This window comes from Leptodactylus fuscus, chromosome 2, assembly GCF_031893055.1.
Source record: "Leptodactylus fuscus isolate aLepFus1 chromosome 2, aLepFus1.hap2, whole genome shotgun sequence".
Taxonomy (NCBI): domain Eukaryota; kingdom Metazoa; phylum Chordata; class Amphibia; order Anura; family Leptodactylidae; genus Leptodactylus; species Leptodactylus fuscus.
In genome coordinates, this window is record NC_134266.1 from 191669298 (window position 1) to 191693924 (window position 24627).

At 39.6% G+C, this 24627-nt stretch overlaps 1 protein-coding gene across 1 annotated transcript in view; it reads left to right on the forward strand.

Annotated features, from left to right (window-relative positions):
* The window catches only part of UGGT2 (UDP-glucose glycoprotein glucosyltransferase 2), a 197559-nt gene that overhangs the window by 15531 nt on the left and 157401 nt on the right, over positions 1-24627 (forward strand). The window contains exons 5-8 of the mRNA XM_075265381.1: positions 800-974; positions 2398-2494; positions 10379-10451; positions 12396-12496. Of these exons, the coding sequence (XP_075121482.1) occupies positions 800-974; positions 2398-2494; positions 10379-10451; positions 12396-12496 (446 nt within the window). The remainder of the gene's footprint in view (positions 1-799; positions 975-2397; positions 2495-10378; positions 10452-12395; positions 12497-24627) is intronic.

The window sequence follows — 24627 nt, forward strand, 5'->3', positions numbered from 1 at the left end:
CCAGAAATGCATGCTCTATTAAATGAGACTAAGTTGTCTAAAAAGTTAGTGACCATTTAAGTAAATGGTAGCTGAGCTGCAATAAAATGGCACGGTTGCTAGATCTTGTACAGAGTGGTCTGATTCTGATTTTATACACTCTGCAGATCAAGCAGCTGGAGAAGCTGTTTGGTGGGGGTTCTGACCAGATATTAAAGGAGTATTCTGGTAACACAAGATTACTGGTAGATAGCTCACATTATAGTGTAATATGTTGTGCTATCTTTAATAATATTTTCATCTTTAGTTGACCCTCAGAAAATTTTTACCCTATTACCCCAGTATAGGCTATTTTGTGAGTTTGGTCATGCATGCGTAGTTCTTTACACTTTGCCTTACCCAAAGTCACTAGATGTGCTAATATTGTTAGATCACGAGTCTCTTTGCTCTCAACCAATGAGGAAGAAGAGAAACTCATGAGCGCACAGAACAAATGGGCTGTGTTGCTGGGATGGCATGAGAAGAGTAGGCAAAAACTCTTGCACGTGGTGGTCACGAGTCCACCGTCAATGCCATGACAGTTGCTATAACAGAGAATATTGCTGCCTGAGGAGTGGGGGAAGAAAATAAAGAGCTCGAGAGACTTGATTTTGGAGTGAAAATAATGCTCAAAGGTAACTGAGCAGATTGGTGTGGTTGCTAAAAAAAAAAAAAAATCACGTGACCAGAATACTCCTTTAGTTTATCCTAACAATAGGTCATCATTGTCTGTCTTGGAAGTCTCAATACATATATGGTGTTTTATTTTTTTTATTTATAGGCCAAGACCTTATTTGTATAAAGGAGATCATATCTTCCCTACTCTTTCCCAGAGAGCTCCAGTTGTTATATTGTATGCAGAAATTGGTACAAATGAGTTTGCTACTTTTCATAAAACACTTGTGGAAAAAGCAGAACGTGAGGAGATAATCTATGTTCTACGACATTACATACAGGTGAGGCTGGAAGATTAAACGAAAAATAACCGAAGATCAACAAGGATAAACAATGTGATTTTGGTAGATTCAGTTATTACAATATTGTCAGTTTTGTTATGACAAAACCAAAACTGTTATACCTTGTCTCTTCAGACTCCACAGTATAATGAGGGGAGGGCCAGGAGAGGAAACCTAATCATAAACCGTGTTACTCACCTCTCCGGCACAACTCCCTGTTATCTTCAGTGCTTCGGGTTGATGTCAGAGACTACTGATTGTGTCTCAGCATCAAATGGTGTTGTGAAGCATAGATGCAAGTGTCGCGATGCCATGTGACACCAAGCAGGTGCACTGAAGACAGCAGGGAGTCACTCTGGATCAGAGGAGAGGTGAGTAACATTGTTTATTTCCTCACCTCCCCTGGCCCTCCACTTATACTGTGGTCTGAAGAGACTCCACAGTAATGAACCAGTCAGGGCTAATCTCACAGGATTCTCCCAACACTTAAATGTACTGTAAAATAGATGCAGTTTAAAAATGTGTGGACAAAATAATCTCCATTAATCATAATCTAATTAAAATACACAATTAATAGCAGTTTTTATTTAGCTCTTAATTACCCACTCCTAATGGGACTCCTGCTGATTAGGACTTTCTTTAGGGGTTCAGATTGTTTGTCCACCCCATCAGTTCACACATTATCAGATGTGTGCACAATTGAAACGAATATCTTTGGAAGGATGTGGTCAGCTCACTATTTGTTAGAGCAGTGAAGTATGGTCCCAACCCATCAATCAGATATAACCAAAGGTATATCCAAACAATGCTATTCTGTGTGGATTCAATAAAATTCAGTCTGTAGAGTTATGTGGTGAACATCTTTGGTCATGAGAACCTTCTTAAGACTCAGTATTCCAAAAGAAAGCCATGTTGGCCGTAATAGCAACCCAAGAATGGCAGCATACACCATGGACTACTATCATCTGAAAGTTGTTACGCTTTAAAAGTCACCAAAGGCTGGAGTTGACTGAGGTGGTGAAAGGGCCTCTTTAAATGAAATCTTAATCACTTTGTTGGGACTGTAAAATACAGATTTTTTTTTTTTTTTTTTTTTTTTTTGGACTCTTGCTTTTCTACAGCAGCCAAAAATGCTGCCTTTCAGCAACGTATACCCTTAGGTTTAGGAAGTTTTGAGTCAATAGTAATCCTGTACTCTCATCTATTAGCCAAAGTGGAGATCCGCCATAGAAAGAGTCTCTTGCTTTTAAGGAACGTAATACATCAATGAATTACTCAGATATCCCGCTGTCGTGTGTAATGCTTAATTTCTCCAGGATTGTATTTCTATTTAGTGATTTTATTTTTTTTCTCAGAAATTACATATCCCCACCCCCATCCCACAATGAGTAAATGTCATCCCTCTTTTCTTCCTGAATTCTAGAAACCGAGTAGTAGGAAAATGAACCTTTCTGGCTATGGTGTTGAACTTGCTATTAAAGACACTGAATACAAGGCAATGGATGATACTCAAGCTGAAGGTACTTTGGATATACAGTATATAAAAATAGATTAATACATTGTATAGGATGTAAGATTCTGGGACAGAAATTGGCTTTGGCTTTCATTTATTTTGTTTTTAGTGGAGGTTTGCTTTTGTCCTGTAGCTGCTTACTGAGTTTGTCATGGTTGTTTATTATTTTAAAAATGTTCTTCTGACCTTCTATTGATTTCTCTGACCGCCATGTAATGCTTCATTTCCCATCTTATGGTGTTGCAGGACAATTACATTTGTGGTCAGGATTCATTGTAGATTATTGCTGACAAGTGGGAAGGTCTAGCAAGGGAACACACTATGGTCTGCTATTTTGTTTTCAGTGTACCTTACTAACAAGATATAGGGATTGTAAAATATAGACAACCACATGTGTTTTTTTTTTTTTTTTTTTTTTTTTTTTTTAAATTGTCCAAAGCAAGGTTGACACTGCTGTTCAGCTGTGCAATTGCCAATTTCAGAATGTGCTGTTTAATGAGATTTTGTGAAGTATGGCACTTTAGATATAGTAAACACCATTCTAATGTTTAATAAAATGGCAATGTTTTATTCAAATTAAATAAAATTCTTTCTAGACATGAACTTTCCCAGTACTCAGGCTCGGACTGGGCCACCAGAGTACTGGTGAACTCCCCCAGTGGGCCCCATGCGTTTAGGGGAACTTACTGGACCCCACTTTTTTTTTTTTTTTTTAAATATATATATGTAAAAGAGGGCCGACAATGCCTCCTATTAACGTACCTTTCCCTACTGCTCAGCTCACTGCAGTCTTCCTCTTTAGCCTCCAGTTGGCCCCTGTGTGTTGAATACAGGGTCCGATCCAGTTGATAAAAATATCCTCTGTTCTGCAATCTGGTTGTAAGTGGTGCCCCATCCCAGTTCAAGCTACATTGAGCCTGTGTGGGGAAAAGAGTTAAGTATTCCTCCCCCCTTTCCCCTCATACAATGTCCTTTTCACTTGGTCCCCCCAAACAATGGGTACTATATTATGTGGTGGCAGTGTTGCACTGGGATGTCTAGGACCCACCAGTGGAATAGTTTCTAGTGGCCCACCACCAAAATCCAGGCAGATCAGCTGCACTGAGACAGCATAGCTACAGATAACAGTGCCATGCTGCTCACCCGCCATACTGTATTCACCACTGCACTACCTAAATCCACCCCTACGGCATGGCTCCTGGGATTGTCAGTATTACCTGTAGCCACACTGCCTGGAAAAACTGATCTGCAGAAGTCCTGGCTGTCTAATGTAAAATTGATGGCTTATCCTAAGGACAAGCCATCAATATTAGAAAGGAAAAATTAACCCTTTAAAGAGGTTGTTCAGGAATTGGGGCAACCCATGTGGTGAATGGAAGGTGTAAAATTTAAGGCAAACCTACTTGCTTGTCTCCAGTACTCCATAGTCCTCCGCTAGTGTCCACTTAAGCTTCTTGATGGGAGTCCTACATCTCATGTGACCACTGAGATCAGAAATGGCGCCTGACACTCAGGCATCACCACTTTTTTTTTTTTTTTTTTTAATTTTTACACTTCCCTGGCCAACACAGGGGTTGCTACAGGTAATGTTAACAGTTCCAAGAGCCATGCTGCTCACTTTCTATACACTGTATAGGTGGATTCAGATATACAGTGTGCACCACTGCACTTGCAGATGAGCAGCATGACATTACTACCTGTAGCTGTACTGTCTTGGTACAGCTGATCCGCGGGGTTCCTGGGGTTGGGCCTCTGGAAATAATTATATTGGCAAGCTCTAGACTTCTCAATCCCACACTGCTAGTACTTGTACAAAAATGTTTAGATTGGTTCTTGGTCCAAGTTTCTTTCTTCATAATAATGTATGATGCAGTCTAATCTCACTTTTATTTCCATTTGTGGTTTGTGTGTTAAAAGGTTTTCTCAATTAGAGCTAATTCACCTTTGGTGAACCTATTCTGACATGCTTTAAAATAGCCGAAGAAAAAATATTATTTCTAATATCATGCTATTAGAATTCATACCCTATATTCTACAAATGTATGTCGGCAAACTAGTATTCGTATGTCATAAAAGAACTAGCGGGCAGATTTTCCTGCTGGATAATCAGAAAGCAAGAGGTACTGCTAATAGGTGAAATTATCAGAAAATTAATTTCCAAGAGCTGGGAAAAAAATCTGAAAATATTATTAAATATATAAAAAGTCCAGCCCTATATAGCAAAGCACAGCTAAAGAAGGAAAATTTTTTTTTTTTTTTCTTCCTCTGGCATTTATTATGCTGCAGATTTGTTTTTTGTTTTTCTTTCCCTATTAAATTTATTGTGAAAACAGCCACTTTTATATAGCCATAATTAATATGCTGTGTTTTTTTTTGTAAACACAGCATTTTTTAAGGCTCTTTTTTCCGCAATTTGTGGATAGTTACATATAGTTCCGTAGTAAATAATGTTGGAAGACATCAGTCCATCAAATCCAACTTATAACCCTATTGATTCAAGGGAAGGCAAAAATAACCATGAAGCTTATGCCAATTGCCCCATTCCAGGGGGAAAAAAAATTCTTTCCTGACTCCTCGATCTGTAGAAGTGGATGTGATTAATGAAGTCTCGTTCACTTTGCTACTTCTCAAAAATGTAGTGTGTGGTTTTTTTTTTTTTTTTGTTTTTTTTTTAATATTCCCCTGCTTCTACAACATGGAGTTTCAGTCTTTGGAATTCTTTGGCCCCAATTGCATTTTTGATGCTAATAAACTAACCATAGGATAGGTCTTCAGTATCTGATCTGTAAAAGTCACACCGGGACCCTACACTTATCCATTGATCTGGCTGACTGGGCGCCAAAAGATACAGCAGTGGAAGGGGAGCAGAATCACCTCTGCCTCTATTCACGTAACTGGAGCTGAGCTGTACTTCCCTTGGCGCTTTCCTCACATGAGCACTGCAGCCTCTTTATTGTTTGTCAGTGACTACACCTGCATGCCATCTATTATAGCAGCAACTGTGCAGGATAGACCAGTAGCATTGTAAACCTGGGACATCTCATTGGGCTTGTTTTACACAGTGCTTTTTTACTGAAAGCGTGCATGCAGTTTCTAATAGCAGTTATGGGTATCAATGTGCTACTCAGTCCTACAGTTAAAAAAAAAAAAAAACACACCATGTAAGCTCAGCCTCAAACTCCTCACTGAATGGTGCAGAATGAATTGGTTTTCCTTAAAACACTTTTTTTTTTTTTTTTTTTCCTGCAGCTTTCTTAGCTATGTACATAATGTTTAGGCTAGGGCTGCCTGAATCCAACAGTGATTTTACAGCTGCCAAGATATCACGGTTTATATCAACAGGCAAATGAGTTCTTCAGAGCAACAATGGAATTGACATTGCTCTAAAGGGTTAAATGGCAACACCATAATTACTCTAAAAAGCATATTGACAGAATATGGGAGCCTTCGCATGGAGTTATGCTGCGCTCATTCTGATCATAAAAACGCATTCAGAATGAGCGCGTAAAAAGCAGCACCCATTGACTTGAATGGGAGCGGGCATACTTGCGCTCCCCATTGAAATCAATGGGAGGCTTTTTTCCCCTATTGCTTTCAATGTATTACGCGCGTATCACATTGAAAGCAATAGGGAAAAAAAGCCTCCATTGATTATAATGGGTAGCGCATGTATGCCGGCTCCCATTCAAGTCAATGGGAGCTGCTTTTTACACGCTCTTTCTGAACGTGTTTTTACGATCAGAATGAGCGCAGCGTAACTCGGTGTAAAGGCTCCCTATCTCAGTAATAGGGGCAACACAGTGGCTCAGTGGTTAGCACTGCAGCCTTGCAGCGCTGGAGTCCTGTGTTCAAATCCCGCCAGGAGCAACATCTGCAAGGAGTTTGTATGTTCTCACCATGTTTGCGTGGATTTCCTCCCATTCTACAAAAAGATATACTGATAGGAAAAAAATAAGTACATTGTGATCCCTATATGGGGTACTTTAAAAAAAAAAAAAAAAGAGCATACCAATTCACAAGGGGAAAACACATTTTGATTTAGGTGACCCTTACCCAACTACAAACTTGTTGATTCAGCTGTTTTCAGTCCGGACAATTTGAGCAAAAAAGCCGGGACTTTAGTACCTCTAGTGTACCTTTTTTTTTTTTTTTTTTTTTTTTTTTTTTTTTACATATCCTAATATGATGTTGCAAGCGTCTAGAAAAGGGGTAGGATTTGTACTTCTGATGGTTTCACAGAAAATGGTTTGGATTGGTAACAGCTGTAGCAGTCATCAGGTTTGAGGTTTACTGTACAGATCCGGAAAGCCATGATGAACTTAAACATTAAAGAGGATATTTTCTGTCCTCAAAGACAAGGCAGACCATCAGTAGTAATTATGCTGTGCTACAGTCGTGATAGGGTTGCTGATAAAGATCAGCACCGGTTTGGTAGTCGAGCACTGCACAGCTGTCAGCAGCCTAGAGGAGATGAGTAAAAATGACACTCTTAATACTCACCTGTGTGTCTAGTGATTGTTGGCATCTGTTTCAGGCCTCTTGTGATGTCCTAATCCAGAAAGGTGACCCCTGGACTTGTGATTGGGCCTCATTGGTCACAACGGGGCACACTGACATCATAACACTGGGTTAGTGCGTCATGGTGTCAATATGCCCCAAGTGACCACTAAGGCCCTATCACAGGCCTCAGCGGCAACCCTGGGACATGTGATGTCACAATAAGCCTCACTTCAATTAGGCTACTGTGGAGCATTATATTGGGGGAGGCCACTGTGAAGCATTATATGATGCGGAGATGCTGTGGAGCAGTTTATATTGTGTTGGGAGCACTGAGAAACATGATATATACTGTATGGAGGCTACTGGTTAAGCTAAGCTACAGTAAAGTTGTGGGGGACACAAGTTTTGCTGGTATGGGGTCCCAAAATACCTGATGGCAGAATAGAATAAAATGTACAGTGCTAAAAGGCACAGTAAAAGTAAGATTACAGCAGAATAAGAGGCAGAATACAGGTAGGAACACTTTTTTCAAATGTGACCAAGTATGGTAGCGGGAGTCCTCGGCAAAATACTCAAAGTTTAGGAACCACTGCTATATGATAACAAATGAGAACACTGGCAAGCAGAGGGTGAGCAGGTAACATTTTATTTCTCACTGTATATTTAGGCCTTTGTGCATTTTTCACAACGTAAAGTATACAGCTCAGTGTATGCATGCAGATTATCTAGGGTTTATCTATCATGCCTCTTAGTCTTGTGTGGTGAAATTTTAATTCCTGTAAATTGTGTTTAGCCCTTTACTTGCTGTATAGCTATACATATATAACGTACAGCAGAATACCCTAGTAATTACATGTAGTCTATGAGATAGTGGCTACAAAATTCTATTTTGCTTCTGTGTCTTAGAAACTCTGGCCCTGCCTATGTTTTTTAGTTCTGGGAGTTTCAATGACCTTTTATGTACAAGCAATTTTCAGTTACAGTTTTTCCTCTAATAATGTGGTGTGTCCAAAAGTCTTATAGACCAAAACCAAAGATTGCAGTAAATCAGATGTAAATTACTTTCTGCCTCGCAAAGCACTAGATCAAATCGAAATGCTCATGTTTTGTCTACTAGAAGAGAGCAGTCAGCCCTTTGGAAAGGACACAGAAGGACACTGAATTCTTGACACATTAGGCTTCACTGTTACTGTAATTATGTTCACTGTGCTTTGTTCTGACAAGTTTCTCTACTCTATGTACGGACATTTCTAGCCAAATGCTAACCTCCTGCTACATGATCTTTTCTACATAATCATGTACATTCTCTCATCCTTAGTATTCGTTTTCTGTTTAGTGTCTTTGAGCCAAGATTCTTTGCAACGCTGCCCTTTTCAGATGGGTAGACGTGTGCTCTGCTACCCTCTGGTGAAGATCTTTAAAACTTTTAATAAGATGTTTTGTTAGCCTAACTGAAAGGTTTTATTAAAAGTAACTGTCTGGGTACACTTGTCTCCACTTTGTTTTTGTAATGCGCCTTTGATTTTTAGAAAATCAAGATCAACCTGATTAATTTAATTTAAGTGTCCCAGGTTGTCTCAGATTCCAGGTTTATATACTAATAAGGGTGAGTTCACACTGAGTATACACCAGTTTATTCTGAACGTAAAACACGTTCAGAATCAGCGGCGTATAAAGCAATTCCCATTCATTTCTATGGGAGCCGACATAAGAGCGCTCCCCATAGAAATGAATGGGCTGCTTTTTTTCACTACGAGCAGTCCCATTGAAGTGAATGGGAAGTGCTCGCGTGTACGGCTCAGCATGAGCAGAGCTAGCCGTACACACAGGCACTTCCCATTTACTTCAATGGGACTGCTCGTAGTGAAAAAAAGCAGCCCATTCATTTCTATGGGGAGTGCTTGTATGCCGGCTCCTATAGAATTGAATGGGAACTGCTCTATACGCGCTGATTCTGAACGTGTGTTACGTTCAGAATAAGCTGGCGTATACTCAGTGTGAACTCGGGGTGCATTCACACTGAGTAAACACGCGTGTATTTTTGCAAAATACACGTGTAAAAATAAGAAAATATCATTGAAGTCAATGGGATAGCAAAATTTACAAGTGTAATTTCTCTACAAAATAAGCTAGCATTTACTCAGTGTGAACTTACCCTAATTAATGTGATATTTGGGATATAGCAAAGTCACCATGGGGGGGGGGGGAGTCTGTATCAATAATGACGCTACATCTATATTTCATGCTTTGTGGAACTTGTATGATGTCACTTGGAGACGTGCACTGTTTTTTTTTTGTTTTTTTGTTTTTTTTTTAATATATTAATCGATTAACTTTTATTTGGTTGACTACTTTATATATAGTTTGCACTAAATGTAAATATGACTACTAGTGAGTTAACAGAATTGCTATGAAGTTGTTTCAGAAATAATTGTTTCCTCCTGATTTTATCTACCCCTCAATGAGATGGCAAACCAGCCACAATGCATTGCAGAGAGACATTATGCGCGTTCACACCCATTCAAGTGAGTGGGTTTGAAAACTGATTGCCGGGTTTCCGTCTCCTGTCCAGTTTCTCTTGGCAGAAGACGGAAACCCGAAAGCGGAGACCGGGCGCAGGTGTGAACTCGCCCTAAGAGGTTTAAGGGAGAATTCACACTACCATTGTAAATGTTTGTTGCTGTCATCCTATGACAGAATTCAACAACTGTCAGTCTGCTTCTCTTCCCATTAACAGTAATGTAATCAACATGATGGAAGCTATATTCTGTCATGTTTGTATACCTTTGTAACGTGTATGCATAAAATTTCCTTTGCTCTGCAAAAATGCAGTGTGTATTTGTTACTAGTCCTATATATGTACACATTCTATAGTGTTTCTATTGATTTGGAAAATGTCACGAGGTGAGGCACTGTTTCACTGGATAAAACCCAGTTTGAACTAATTTCTGAAATTAAGAATCTGTTCCACTCATTTTAGGGTCCATTCACACGGAGGAAAATGGTTACTAATTTGGTGTGAAATTTCAGCGCTGAAAAAAAAAAGCCTCCCATTGACTTCAATGGGCTTCTTTTTCTGCTAGCAGAATATGCTAGCAGAAAAAGGAACCCATTGAAGTCAATGGGAGTTTTTTTGTTTTCTTTTCTTTTTTTTTTTCTTCAGTGCTGAAATTCCACACCAAATTCCTCACCATTTTCCTCCATGTGAATTCACCCTTGTAGTTTACAGAAAGTCATGTTCTGGCCTCCAAAACATCCACGTTCTGTTTCACTTCTTTGCAGTCTTGGAAATTTCTGCAACAAAACCTGCCACTTGAGAACACAGTCTGCAAACTATAGCAGTATAAGATATTTGTCTTTTACTAAGTTGTATTCTCATTTGTACCTGCAGCCATCAATTCTACTGATAAGTCTTATGATGGAATCAATGAAGACGTTCAAGGATTTTACTTTGACAAACTGATGTAAGTTTACATTCTGGCGATTACTGTACATCTACATGTGCTTTGTGGAATATTCTAAAACTGCCTGTGTGATGGATTAGTGTTAGCTGTTCTTAGCTTTTGTTTCTATTGTTAACACTGCTGTAGAAATCTGATGTCCATGTTACAATTAACAGACATATGTCAGACTCTTCCTGCATTCAGCCCAGTCAATGTCTTCAAGCAGAGCTGCTGAAATAAATGGTCATCTTGCAGTTCAAGTACTGTTCTTTAAGACACAAACTGAGACCATAGTCTTGATGCTTATAAAGCTTGAAACTTGAGTAACCTTGATTTGTGTAATGATGTATTATGTAATAATAATCCACCTACATAAACAATGTTCTATTAGTTTTCATGCTTATTAGAATATATCAGCGCAAGAGGTGCAAAAAAAAACACTGCATATGAACAGTACTAGATTCTCACATTTTAAGGCTTTTCAGAGAGAATATCCCCAAGTTTTCTGCATTGCTTGAACACGAACCATTTGCATATAAAGTATTTCACAAACTCTCATTACCTAGTAGGATTAAAACTTTAAAGAGGTCACTTCTCCTGTTATAGGACATACTTGTATACCCAATAATAAAATTAATCTTGATAATCTTATAACTTTGTTTTACCATTCCTCTGATGTCTCTCCTAGAAATTTATGAATAAACTGACTAGGTGTTACCTTTTGGAGCTGTCACCAGTCATCCATTCAAAAGCCCATTGGTAACACCCTGTTGTCAGTTTATCCAAAAACCTCTAGCAAGTATAACCGAGGAACAACACATCAGTTATTAGAAAAGATACTGAAATCATTACTTCATAGGGAATACAGCATTAGTGACATGGATAAATATTGTAATATACGTCATCAGATTTTAGCTCTTGTCCTGAAATCCACTTCTACTTCAGTTAAAGAAACAAGGCAACAAATGCAGAAGTGTAAAGGGATGAATTTAACCAGTTACATCTTATCCATTATAAAACGTAGAACAGTGCTTCAGGTGTCGTGTAAAAGATTTCCATTTTCATATAACACAAAGATTTCACACATATAAAAACAGTCAGAATTGAGAGCAACTGCATATAAATATGCTAATCCCAAGTATGTTTGTTTTTAACTGATAACTTCTCTGGAAATACAGATAAACCAGAAATCTTGGTGTCATATAAAAGATGAGAATCTCAAAGGCATTACATTTTATAATGGGACACATAAAACTGTTTAAAAGGGCTCTATCATTGGGAAAAGTCATTTTTAACTAATCACATCCTTGCATAGCTTTTAGAAAGGCTATTCCACACCTACCTTTAGTATTTAAATTGCCTCAGTGGTTTCTGAAGAAGTCCGTTTTTATTCATATGCTAATTAGACTGGGTGCACGATGCATTGTGCACCCTCTTTGCTATTGTTTCCTATGTGTGTATACAGCACAGGCTGCTGCTGCTGACTCTGCTTCCTGTTTGCACACACATAGGAGAGAATAGCAGGGACGAGTGCTGCTGGGAACTTCCTGTGCTGGCTGGAGGCTAATTAGCATATGAATAAAAACGGACTTATTCAAAAACCATTGAGGCAATCTACATACAAAAGGTAGGTGTGGAATAGCCTTTCTAAAGCCTCTGCAAGGATGTGATTAGTTAAAAATGACTTTTCCCAATGATAGAGCCCCTTTAAATTGCTTTATTAGAGCCCCTGTACCCGTACACCAGTGAAAAGCCAATGAGAGGAAGCAAAGAATACAGAAGGGACAGAGGTGGATTTTCAGCACAGGATTCCACAGAAAGGAGCCAAAATCCTTTCAGAAAGTACTTATCCCAGTCACTAATGCTGCCAGGAAATCAATTGTTTAAGTTTAGTTATGCTTTTACATGATTTTTTTTTTTTTTTTTTTTTTCTCTCTCCACCTCTACCCCTTCCCCTTACTCAAGACAAATGTACCCTGATCTTAAAGACAATCTGGTTGAGTTCCGAAAACATCTTATTGAAAGTACGAATGAGATGGTCCCATTGAAAGTCTGGGAGTTGCAAGGTAAACTGTACATTCATATCTAAAGATATTTGTTTTGAATACTTGAGATGTGGTAAGTGGATGTCTACACGTATACATCATTCTTGATTTGTCGCTTCATACGAATTAGTGGGTTTTTTTTTTGTTTTTTTTTTTCTCAATTGACTACAGTCATCGGTAGGTGAAGATTGATATTTGTTATTATCTGTCCCTTATAAATAACCAGTCACTAAGTGATATGCTATATGTTCATTTTAAAGTATGGGATGCATAAAGTTGCCTCTTGTCACCCAACTCTCACATAAGGCATAGTCACACTTAAGGATCTATACAGCATGTATGCCTGTGGGACAAGCTTTCAAAATATACCACTGTATGAACATGCACTGACTAAAAAAAATCTAATTTATGCTGTATAGGTTTTCTTTGCTGTATGTTTGTATGTAAAAACAGAGCAGACTGTTTTCTGTATAGTAAAAAAAATAATTTTTGGAGGGTCAGTCAGTGAGAGAAAACTGGTATTTGATAGGCCATCTCACACTCTAGTTGCGAGAAGGTTTACTACGGTCTTTGGAGATTTTGTACCATCCTCTTTGTAGAATGACCTCTCCAATCCTGACAGTTTACTCCTTTGATCAATGAGAGAACAAGTGACCACAGCATGATCAAAGGAGAATCTACACTCTGGGGCCACTGGCTTCCCAAGGATACAGTTGGAGACTAGTGAAAACCTAAACAATAATCCTTGGGGATTCAGAAGAGCCTCGGGAAGTCTGTACACTCATCTTGGACACTACTGAAAACTGAAATACTAATAGCAAAATAATTTGTGTCATTAAAACCCACACAGTCTCACTTTAAGGGGTTAAAATGAATCTCCGTGCTCTAGTATGATGTCGAGTTTGTGTAACAGTTTTTGTCAAAGCTGAAATTCTATTTCGACATTCAGGTTTTTGACTAATGTAGATTTGTTTCACAAGAGCTCATTGTAAGCATTTTACTTGAATCTATGCATAAATGTTCTCGATATGCTAAAAGCACTTAACATAAGCAAAACATTTAGTTAGTTTTATGTGAAGGGAAAATGTGCCGTATATTGAGTTATTAAAAGTAATGAATGCCACATAAACTTGTTAGCAAAATAATTGTAGCATTTATAGGAAATTATCCATTTGAGTTTTCTTTTGTGTAAGAATGAATGGGTGAGGAATGACTGTACCTCAGTGTTAACTTCATACTTTAAAAGCTAATCTCTATACTAATCTAAATACACCCCCCCCTACTTTCTAAATAACATAATTTATAAGAAATGTATATTTACTCATTTTCTGGTTACCCGGTGACTATCACTTTCCCCGTTTGTGGAAACAGAATGTCACTACTACTCCCCCACCCCCCACCACTCCATTATACTTGCCTCTCTTCCATCTAGGCTTCCTCCTGCGGAACATCTCCTCCCTTTTTTCTGACTACCAGTGTGCACAATAGTCACTGCGCTTCTCTGTGCTCTGCAGCTACTAATCCACCACTGTGCAGCTCCCACACCCACATCATCGGCTACAGAGCAGCGATGGGACTATAGTGCACGCTGCTAGAATCGCAAAAGAAGGATGAGCCGTCCTGCAGGAGGAAGCCTGGAAGGAAGAGCGGTAAGTATAACGTGGTCAGTGGCTGGGCTGAGTCGGTTGGGAAGCGCTGGTAGTGGGCAGGATATCTAGAGAGACAGGGAGGTGGTGTATGGGAGTGAGGTGAGAGGAAGCTAGTGTGGAAGCTACATAGCAGGAAGCTGAACCAAGTAAACAAGTGCAGAATATACCGGGAGCTCCCAGAAATCACTCAAAACTTTGCAAAAAGTGTTTGGGTGCATTTATAAACCCATTAATAGTAAAAAAAATAAATAAATAAATTTGCTGGAAAACCTCTTTAACGTATTACTTATTGCCAACCAGGATATGGCATTTTCATGGCAGATACAGCAAATTGTCATCTGGGCCACCATAAAATTAATTAAAAAATGATCGTGTTTGAATCTTTGGTAATGAAAAGTTTAAAGAGGCTCTATCATTGGGAAAACTCATTTTTAACTAAACATATACTTGCATAAAATTTAGGCTATTCCACACGTACCTGTTGTAGGTTAATTCCCTCAGTCATTTTTGTATGAGCCTGCTTTTATTCATATGCTAATTAGCCTCCATCGTGCACCCAGAAGTCTTAGTGAGCACTGTCTGTGTGTGAGAGCAGAGAAGGCTGCTTGCTGCTGCTGACTCATCAGCCTTCTCTGCTCTCACACACGCATAGCAGACAGTGCTCAGTAAGACTTCTGGGTGCATGGAGACTAATTGGCTTATGAATAAAATCAGACTCATTCAAAAAGGCTTTACAGTCTCGGGTTGACTTTCTTGCAGAGGGTATCCCTGCAGACGGTGTCCCTGCCTACTATCCTCCCATGGAACCTCAATCGTGTCCTTGCGGCGCTTCCCCCTTCAAGTCTTTGCACAAGATCGCGCTTTGCCAACTTTCCTGGAAGGTTGCCTTCTTGGTCGCCGTTATTTCCATCTGCAGGTTTTTTTGAACTGGCTGCCCTGTCCTGGAAGCGTCCTTTACTTGTTCGCCACAAGGATAAGGTTGTCCTGGCATTGTCTTATCATCTTTCTGCCTAGGCACTTACGTGTTTACTCTCTTCACTGCCTGAATGTGGTCCAGGAGATCCAGGTTTATTTGTCTCACGGACATCTTCCATCATTCAGAAGCCTTGTTTGTTTTCTCCCTCGCAAGGGCCTGGCTGCTTCCAAGGCTTCCTTCTCCAAGTGGATTCAGTCTGTTCTCAGGGAGGCCTATTGGCTCAAAGGTAGGCCACCACCTTTCCACGTAATGGCTCATTCCATGAGAACTGTCAGTGCTTCCAAGGCTGTTTGTCATCAGGCTTCCGCCACCCAGGTCTGCAAGGCTGCTACGGGCCTCTCACACACTTTTACCAAGTTCTACCAGATCCATTCTGTGGCCTCTTGGGTCATAAGGTTCTGCAAGTGTGCTAGGTTGCTCACATGTAATTCCCATCCTCTGAAACTGCTGTAGGGCATCTCATGATGCCTTGGGTTCAGTGTGTGTGTGTGTGTGTGTGTGTGTGTGTGTGTGTGTCTGTCTCTTCCCCCCCCCCCCCCCCATCCCTTATAAACTAGCTAGCTTAGTATCTGTGGAGCGGGTATTGCCTGGAGGAGGAACTGCCTTTTTTGCTGTTCCTAGTGGCCAGGTCTATACCTATGGTGCTGTATGGCCCAATGAAAGCAACAAGAAAAGGAGTTTATAAGGAGCACAAAACTCTATTTTTATCCACTTACGTTATCTTATCTAACGGTTACCTCTATTGAGCACCCATCATGTTTACAATACCTTTTTGTCCAAAGCAAGTCCTTTACCAAACTAGCTGTCCATTGAGTGTATTATTATATTGGGGTTAAGTTATCAAGGACTTGTGATTCTACCAATCACTGCACAGTATATTATTGCCGAAGAAATGGTTTTTGAGATTTCAAGGCCTATTTTTCCATAAGTATCAAATATTTGTTCCTGAGTTATGTCATTGAAATATTAAGGGAATTATTCTTTATTAGTGTTTTCTAGAAATGTGGTTTGACAATCCCTGTTGACTTTAACTGCACTTACTACTAGAGTTGTCGCTTCAGTCTACATAAAACAACCCCTAAGTGTCTTGGAAGATAAAATATTTGTGTCCCCAAAGTACATTGAAGTCTAATGTTGCTATGGTAACCATGTATTCTCGCAATTACAAAACAGTGATTTTTTTTTTTTGATTTTTTTTTTATTTTTTTAACACTAGAGAAAGCAAAGGTTTTTTTCCCTTTTTACGAAGACCAGATGAGGCTCAGGAGGTGAAGTAGTAGCATTATTTGCCAAGTTATAATCTCATTAGCTTGTAAAGAAATAAATTTGGTCCGTGTCATTTTACATTTCAGTTGATATCCTGTATGTTGGGTCTTCTTACTGTAACGTCACTAGGTGAAATACTGTGTTTTCATTTTTTGTGTTGTATGGGTCATAGCACTTTCTGTAGAACTACAACAGAATGCCAAGATTTTGTTCAGAATTAATAGAATAATTTATTCTAAAGCTGTGGCTGGGTGCATTACTAAAGCAATAATTTGATTTAAAAATCAACCATATTGTAAGGCCATTTAACCTCGCTGCTATGATGGCACCAAACACTGGATAAATTGGCTCTCACCTTTCCAGTGTTTTCTGTTTTGCATTGGGTTCAGGATTTTATTTATTTTTTTTGTGTGTTTCTCCTTTGCATTTGGGGATTGTGTATTCCTTCCCCCGATAGGCTGCATATTGGGGATAAGCTAACAGGACATTCCTTTGGAGCCAAGTTCCCTTCTGAAGGGTTTCCTGGTTCTTCCTGCCATACTGGGTGCAAGTTTAGTGGTGTCTCGGTGGTTTACTCCTGTGTGGGCACTAAGGGATATCCTTACCCGAATTGCACTTTCTTCCAGTGTCAGGTGCTCAGAAAATCGGTATGTTTACTCCAGACTATGGGAGAATGTCTGAAATGTAGCCCACTTAAACAGCAGCTTTTTTTTTATTCCTGTTGAAGCAGGCCTTGCATATGGAGATAACTTTTTTTTTTTTTTTTTTTTTTTTTTTTTTGCATCAAGTTCAAATGACCGGGGATATAAGGTAGGCGATGGTCTTCAGACTGCTGTAGTTACTGTGTAATTGTGTCGGAATGTTCCTCTGCTAAGGTAAAACAGAGTGCCAACCCCAATCTTGTGAATATCTGTCCCTTAGGAGTTCACCTACTTTATTTAGGACATATCCTTATCTTATGGGCTTTTTTGATTGTCTTGGGAGAGAAGGTTCCACTACAGAAAGATGTGCTATGTTTTCTAAGAAGCTTTTGGATAGTTATAAGAACATGTTGTACCTCCTGCACTAAAATTGTACAGCAAAAGAATCCTCCTATGTCTGAAGACCTTATATTAATAATCAGACTACCTTCAGGTTACAAGTTTCTGGTAAATTGACAATTTATTCATTCTAAGACCCAACAACTAGCCCTTCCCTACCTACTCAGCCCATCTTCTTACCCAGTTATATACTTGTTTCTCTCCCTCCCTTCCTGGCTTCTTCCTGCGGGACAGACCCTCCTTCTTTACTGATTCTGCAGGCACGTGCTTTTCTCCCAGTGCTGCCCTGTGTGATGATCCATCTCTACTGTGCATGTGTAGGAGCTGCGCAGTAAACGTGGATTTTTGGCAGCAGTGCATAGAGCAGCGCTGGGGAAGGGGTTGGTGGAGTGGTTCACACTGGCTAGACCACTAACTAAACTTTCCTGTTCTCTTCATTAGTGGGTATCTGAGATGCTTGGGCCCCTATCAATCTCCAAGTTTTCCTCAATCCTATGGATAATGGATAATTTGATTAGATTGGACCCTTTTAAGGACACCAGTTTGTCATTCAACCAGATCAAGGCAATTGCCCATCTTTGCTAATAAACAGGCAGTATGAAAATGTACCAAGGTTATCACAATGGCTCATGTTTGATGACAAATCTGATTCATCTTAGACTATGTAGTCTATGTTCACATCATTTTAAACTGGCTTACTTTGCACCAACATTTTTGCACAATTTTATTGCACATTATTGTGAAGTTTTTTGGAAACTGGCAGTGACATTGAACATAAAATACACCTATTTTAGGCCAGGATTTGGGCACGGCCACTAAAATTAAAATCCTCCAATATTATGACATGCTAGCAAAATGACTCGACTGCAAATAACTAGTTGGCCTTGCATAGACACATCTAGGATATAAGTTTGCTATACAATAACACAAAATCATTTTCTTTTCTTAGCTGTTAATCTCATAAGACACAAATATGGGTATCACCAGCCAAGAGGATGAGTAAGGAAGGACAGACCAAAATTTACTAGTAGATAGACATTACAGCGCAATCTGAATACGCACCAGGTTTATCAAGAAGAGGCTGTTCCCAGATGACAAATCTGGTGTATCTTTTAAATGGTCTAGTCTAGGTTTATACCACCACTTAGGGCAGGTTCACACCTGCGCCCGGTCTTTGCTTTGCAGGCTTCTGTCTTCTGCCCGAGAAACTGGACAGGAGACTAAAACGGCAGTCAGTTTTCAAACCCATTAATTTGAATGGGTTTGCAACGTGTCCGACCATGAGCGTCTTCTGGTCTCTGCGCTGAAACCGGTTTTTGTTTTTGTTTTTTTTAACGTGACAGTCGGACATTCCATTTAAGAAAAAATAAATAAATTTCGTCGCGGAGACCAGAAGACACTCACAGGCAGGCACTGACTGTTGGGTTTCCATCTCCTGTCCAGTTTCTCGGGCAGAAGACGGAAGCCCACAAAGCGGAGACCAGGCGCAGATGTGACCCGGCCTTAGTTGGTTTACTTTGATCCAGAATTCTACAACACTATTTTGGCCCATTTTTAGAACACTGCCTGTTTTTTCAATGTATGAACCAACATGTCTAGCAAGTCAAAAAATTTCAGATCAAACTAGATGTGCCAAAATGCACCATGTTGTGCCAATGATGTACCGCATGTCCACCCGTGTTTAGACGTAACCACAATAGTAAATCTGGGCTATAGAGTGAACTACTGTTGACCCCTAGGTTGATGGGCTTGGAAATCTAGTTCTGCAGTCATGTCTTCTCCATGGCATTTTCAATAGAGTCCACACAGATGCCCCAAATGCATGGCATATAGATAATGAGAAGTGGCAAAAGTATCTTTGCTGTAGAATGTTTTTGAGAGGAAGTAGACAACCATAAACACACCCTTTATATTATGTAAAAACCAATAAATCTATATTTGGAACATTTTCAAATTGATAAATATCAGTGTCCATGACGGTCTTCTACCTGCTTTATTACTAAATGTTGTCTCTTGCTGGTTATTTTATCAAAATGAATGTTCTCTTACTACTTGGAACCGATCATTACAGTTGGCCATTTTATTTTTATAACAGAACCTGCTATGCTCAGGATCTATTCAGAATTCATTGCCTTCATTTTGCTTGTGTTATGTGGAGCTCTGCCAACTTCAGCATATAATCACAATACACTATAGTATTTCTAGCTGCAAGGTTTATAGAAAAAATAAAATATTGACAGCCTTATTAAAAGCTGATGAGTATACCCAAGAATAGATGCCTTGTTTACTAGTTAGTTCATACTGTAGACTTTACTCTAAGTCAACCTCAGGCGACCCAAACATAAGATAATATACTCAGGATGATAGTTTTGTAATGGCCATGCTTGGTTCTTTTTGGGGTTGTGGGGTGTGGTGTGTTTTTCTTTTTTTTTTTTTTTGTATATGGTCAGTGTGTTTATAACTAATACATTTTATACAGTTTTTTTAATGTATTAATAAACTTTGAAATACATTTTTTTTTTGAGTTGCCATATTGTGACACCCATCAATACTTTTATATGTATGTACCCATAGATGTGTAAGATGTCTTGCTGTGTGGCAAGTCTGTTGCCATTTGGGGAAGTGTCTGAAGGTTAGACCAACATTTATTTAAAAAAAACATTTTGGAAAGTGAAATTGGAAAAAAAAAAAAATCTGACACCAGACCCAGGTCTGAACTTCAGGCATATTTACCTGGCACAGGGGTATGTCAGCTATTATAAAACCAAAGCAGTGCTGCTCCAGGCACTGATCTTTCTCTTTCAATGCTCCATGGAAACAGTCAGAGGGGTGGAACCTCTGGGAGGAGATATAAGCTAGTGTTGAGGCTATGAGCTTATTGACCACTAAACGTGTTAAGCATTACATTCACTCATCTCATGATTGGAAAGATTTTTTTTTTATTTTAAAAAAACAATCTCTGCCCCCCCTCCCCCCCATAAACTATGCTTACTGCTGACCACCTTTAGTCCTGTACTCAGCAAAAATTTGTATTCATTAAAAGAGGATTATCTTCACAAAAAAAGAGAAAAAAGCCAAGGATCATATTGACAAGCAAGTTTTGTTTAATTGATTGTACTTCTAGCTTATATTATGATTCTCATGTAGGAGGTCCTATTTATTGCATGTGTCACTCAATATTGCATCTTAACTCCCCCCCCCTCAAAATCAGCACACCACTCAAAAATAGTTACTGACCCCTGTCATATGGGATGGATACATTTGTTGTTTTTCTAGTCTGGGGCATTTTTTGAGGCAGGGTAGCCTAGTGTGAACAGTCATAGCATGTGAATGATCGTGAAGGAGTCATTTAGTAAGGTATCCCCATGCGCATGTCCCCGCTATCCAAAAATAGTGTTATTTATCCCATACAGTGAGTGCTGTAAAAAAACAACCTTGTATATACTGCACTGCGAAAAAGTGTATTTTGGGTACCCCACTTTCCCCAAAAATTTGCAATAAAAAGTGGTCAAAAAGCCACATAGACCAAACATTGGTACCTATAAAGAATATAACTTGCCCTGCAAATAAGGAGCCCTTACAAACCTCCGTCAGTAAAACACTCTCTTCTTTTAGCATGTTGGAGAGTGTCTTGCCAGTAATCCAGGGATTCTGTCATTTTGCAGGCTTTCAGAGCTAATATTAACACCACGTAAGGGCTCGGTCACATCGGCGCCCGGTCTCCGCTCTGCAGTTTTCAGTTTCCTGCACAAAACAGAGCAGGAGATGGAAAGCTGCAGGACTCTTTCAAAACCATTCATTTGAATGGTGTTTGGCCGTGAGCGTTTTATGCTCTCCGCGGTGAAACCGGGTTTTTTTTCTTTTTAAACGGACACAGTCAGACATTCAGTACTCTGTCCGGTTTAAAAAACCCGATTTCGCCGCAGAGAGCATAAAACGCTCACCATCGCTCATGGCCGGACTTTGCATGACAGGTTTCCGTCTTCTGCATGCAGAAATCGGAAACCTGAGAACAGAGTGCCGAACGCTAGTGTGAACCTGGCGTAAACTGATAGACATGGGCACCTGCTCGAACAGTAGGCAAGATGGATAATAAAACCCAAGGTCGTGGTACCAGGTCTGATTGAAAGGAATGATCAATGTGTTTTGTAACTTTTTGCTATCTCTTAATTTTATTTGTCTCATTTTTGTATTACTCATTATGGTTACAAAGGTGCTGACCCTGTAAAGGGTTTAAATGTTACACCCTGAGGTGGTTCAGGTCTAATAGGCTTGAGAAAACGTTAGTAGTTACCTTGTGGTGTCGGCATCCTGCTGTAAATGTCTTTATTGCTGCAATAGATAAAGGATCTTTTACTTTTATATTGGTAAGTGCCACTCCTTGCGTTTTTAATGGAATTTATATATTAGACTAATTTTTGCTCTCCATCTCCTGGTCTGAATGAGTCTGAACTCTAGTTGAAGAAGTGTTTTGCACATGACGGTAGTGCTAAATATTTCATTATTTTTCGTGGCTTCTGGAGAGAGAACCCTTGGTCTTTGGTTAACCACACCTTTTTACAGTTGTTCTTGTAAAGCCAGACATTGCTAAGATCAAAATAAGAGTTTTTGTTCTCTCCAGCAAGAGAAGTGAAGAAAGCTATTGCTCATTTCTTTTATACTGTTTTCACAAATGTACTTTTTTTTTTTTTTTTTTTTTTCCATGTCCTGCTCAAACCAACTATCTCATAAGTATTTTGAGGACTACAGTGCATTTTCAAAGCTTGTTTTTCATGCTGGTCAAGTTCCATCAGTGCTAGTTATTAGAGATGAGCAAGTACTATGGCCATTGGTTAAATAAAAATAGAAAAAAATGGGGGCACTCACCAAAGGCATTCATAAAATCTTGTAGACTTTTATTAAATCTTCATTTAAAACCACATCGAGAGAGAGGCTTGGAAAGGCTCAAAATAGCCGTGCCGATCACTTTGCACCTCTCAGGTGCTTTTTCAAGCTTAGTATGAACACAGGTGAGTATGCAAACAGACCTTTTATATGAGCTTTCAGCAAATCATAAACTTACAGGTCATGACTTGTATTGTGGCACATCCAATGCTAGCAAGGATTAGATTAAATGGGGCTGACCTCTATATAACGTTTTAGTGCTTGCAGGCCTTTTCTCTCTACATTTTTCAAGTGGATTCAGGGACGGAATCCCGGAATGTAATACAGGCGCAGGTGGGAACCTAGCCTTACATGCTGCAGGAGAGAAAGGACTAGTGTTATCTTAGTGTTATCACTAGTATCTGTTGGCAAATATTGATTAATTGATATATTGTTCAAAACAAACCAAGATGGCAGAACATCATCCTGTACAGACACAACATCTAACTAGAGATGAGCGAACAGTGTTCTATCGAACTCATGTTCGATCGGATATTAGGCTGTTCGGCATGTTCGAATCGAATCGAACACCGCGTGGTAAAGTGCGCCATTACTCGATTCCCCTCCCACCTTCCCTGGCGCCTTTTTTTGCTCCAATAACAGCGCAGGGTAGGTGGGACAGGAACTACGACACCGGTGACGTTGAAAAAAGTAGGCAAAACCCATTGGCTGCCGAAAACATGTGACCTCTAATTTAAAAGAACAGCGCCGCCCAGGTTCGCGTCATTCTGAGCTTGCAATTCACCGAGGACGGAGGTTTCCGTCCAGCTAGCTAGGGCTTAGATTCTGGGTAGGCAGGGACAGGCTAGGATAGGAAGGAGAAGACAACCAACAGCTCTTGTAAGAGCTAAATTCCAGGGAGAAGCTTGTCAGTGTAACGTGGCACTGACGGGCTCAATCGCCGCAACCCAGCTTTCCCAGGATCCTGAATGGAATACACTGTCAGTGTATTCCCGTATACCCGATATATACCCCGATACCCGTTCCAACGGTGTGCCCCCCCACCTTCACCCCAGAAATACCCTGCAAGTCCCCTAGCAATAGAATTGGGGCTATATACACCCACAATTTTTACTACTGGTATACAGTGCCATTGTCTGACTGGGAATTCAAAGAATATATTGGGAATACAAATACCCTCATTTCTTGCTACTGCCATATAGTGCCAGTTTCTGACTGGTAATTCAAAGAATATATTGGGGTTACGTGCACCCACAATTTTTACTACTGGTATACAGTGCCATTGTCTGACTGGGAATTCAAAGAATATATTGGGGTTATAAATACCCTCATTTCTTGCTACTGCCATATAGTGCCAGTTTCTGACTGGTAATTCAAAGAATATATTGGGGTTACGTGCACCCACAATTTTTACTACTGGTATACAGTGCCATTGTCTGACTGGGAATTCAAAGAGTATATTGGGAATACAAATACCCTCATTTCTTGCTACTGCCATATAGTGCCAGTTTCTGACTGGTAATTCAAAGAATATATTGGGGTTACGTGCACCCACAATTTTTACTACTGGTATACAGTGCCATTGTCTGACTGGGAATTCAAAGAATATATTGGGGTTATAAATACCCTCATTTCTTGCTACTGCCATATAGTGCCAGTTTCTGACTGGTAATTCAAAGAATATATTGGGGTTACGTGCACCCACAATTTTTACTACTGGTATACAGTGCCATTGTCTGACTGGGAATTCAAAGAGTATATTGGGAATACAAATACCCTCATTTCTTGCTACTGCCATATAGTGCCAGTTTCTGACTGGGAATTCAAAGAATATATTGGGGTTACGTGCACCCACAATTTTTACTACTGGTATACAGTGCCATTGTCTGACTGGGAATTCAAAGAATATATTGGGGTTATAAATACCCTCATTTCTTGCTACTGCCATATAGTGCCAGTTTCTGACTGGTAATTCAAAGAATATATTGGGGTTACGTGCACCCACAATTTTTACTACTGGTATACAGTGCCATTGTCTGACTGGGAATTCAAAGAATATATTGGGGTTATAAATACCCTCATTTCTTGCTACTGCCATATAGTGCCAGTTTCTGACTGGTAATTCAAAGAATATATTGGGGTTACGTGCACCCACAATTTTTACTACTGGTATACAGTGCCATTGTCTGACTGGGAATTCAAAGAGTATATTGGGAATACAAATACCCTCATTTCTTGCTACTGCCATATAGTGCCAGTTTCTGACTGGGAATTCAAAGAATATATTGGGGTTACGTGCACCCACAATTTTTACTACTGGTATACAGTGCCATTGTC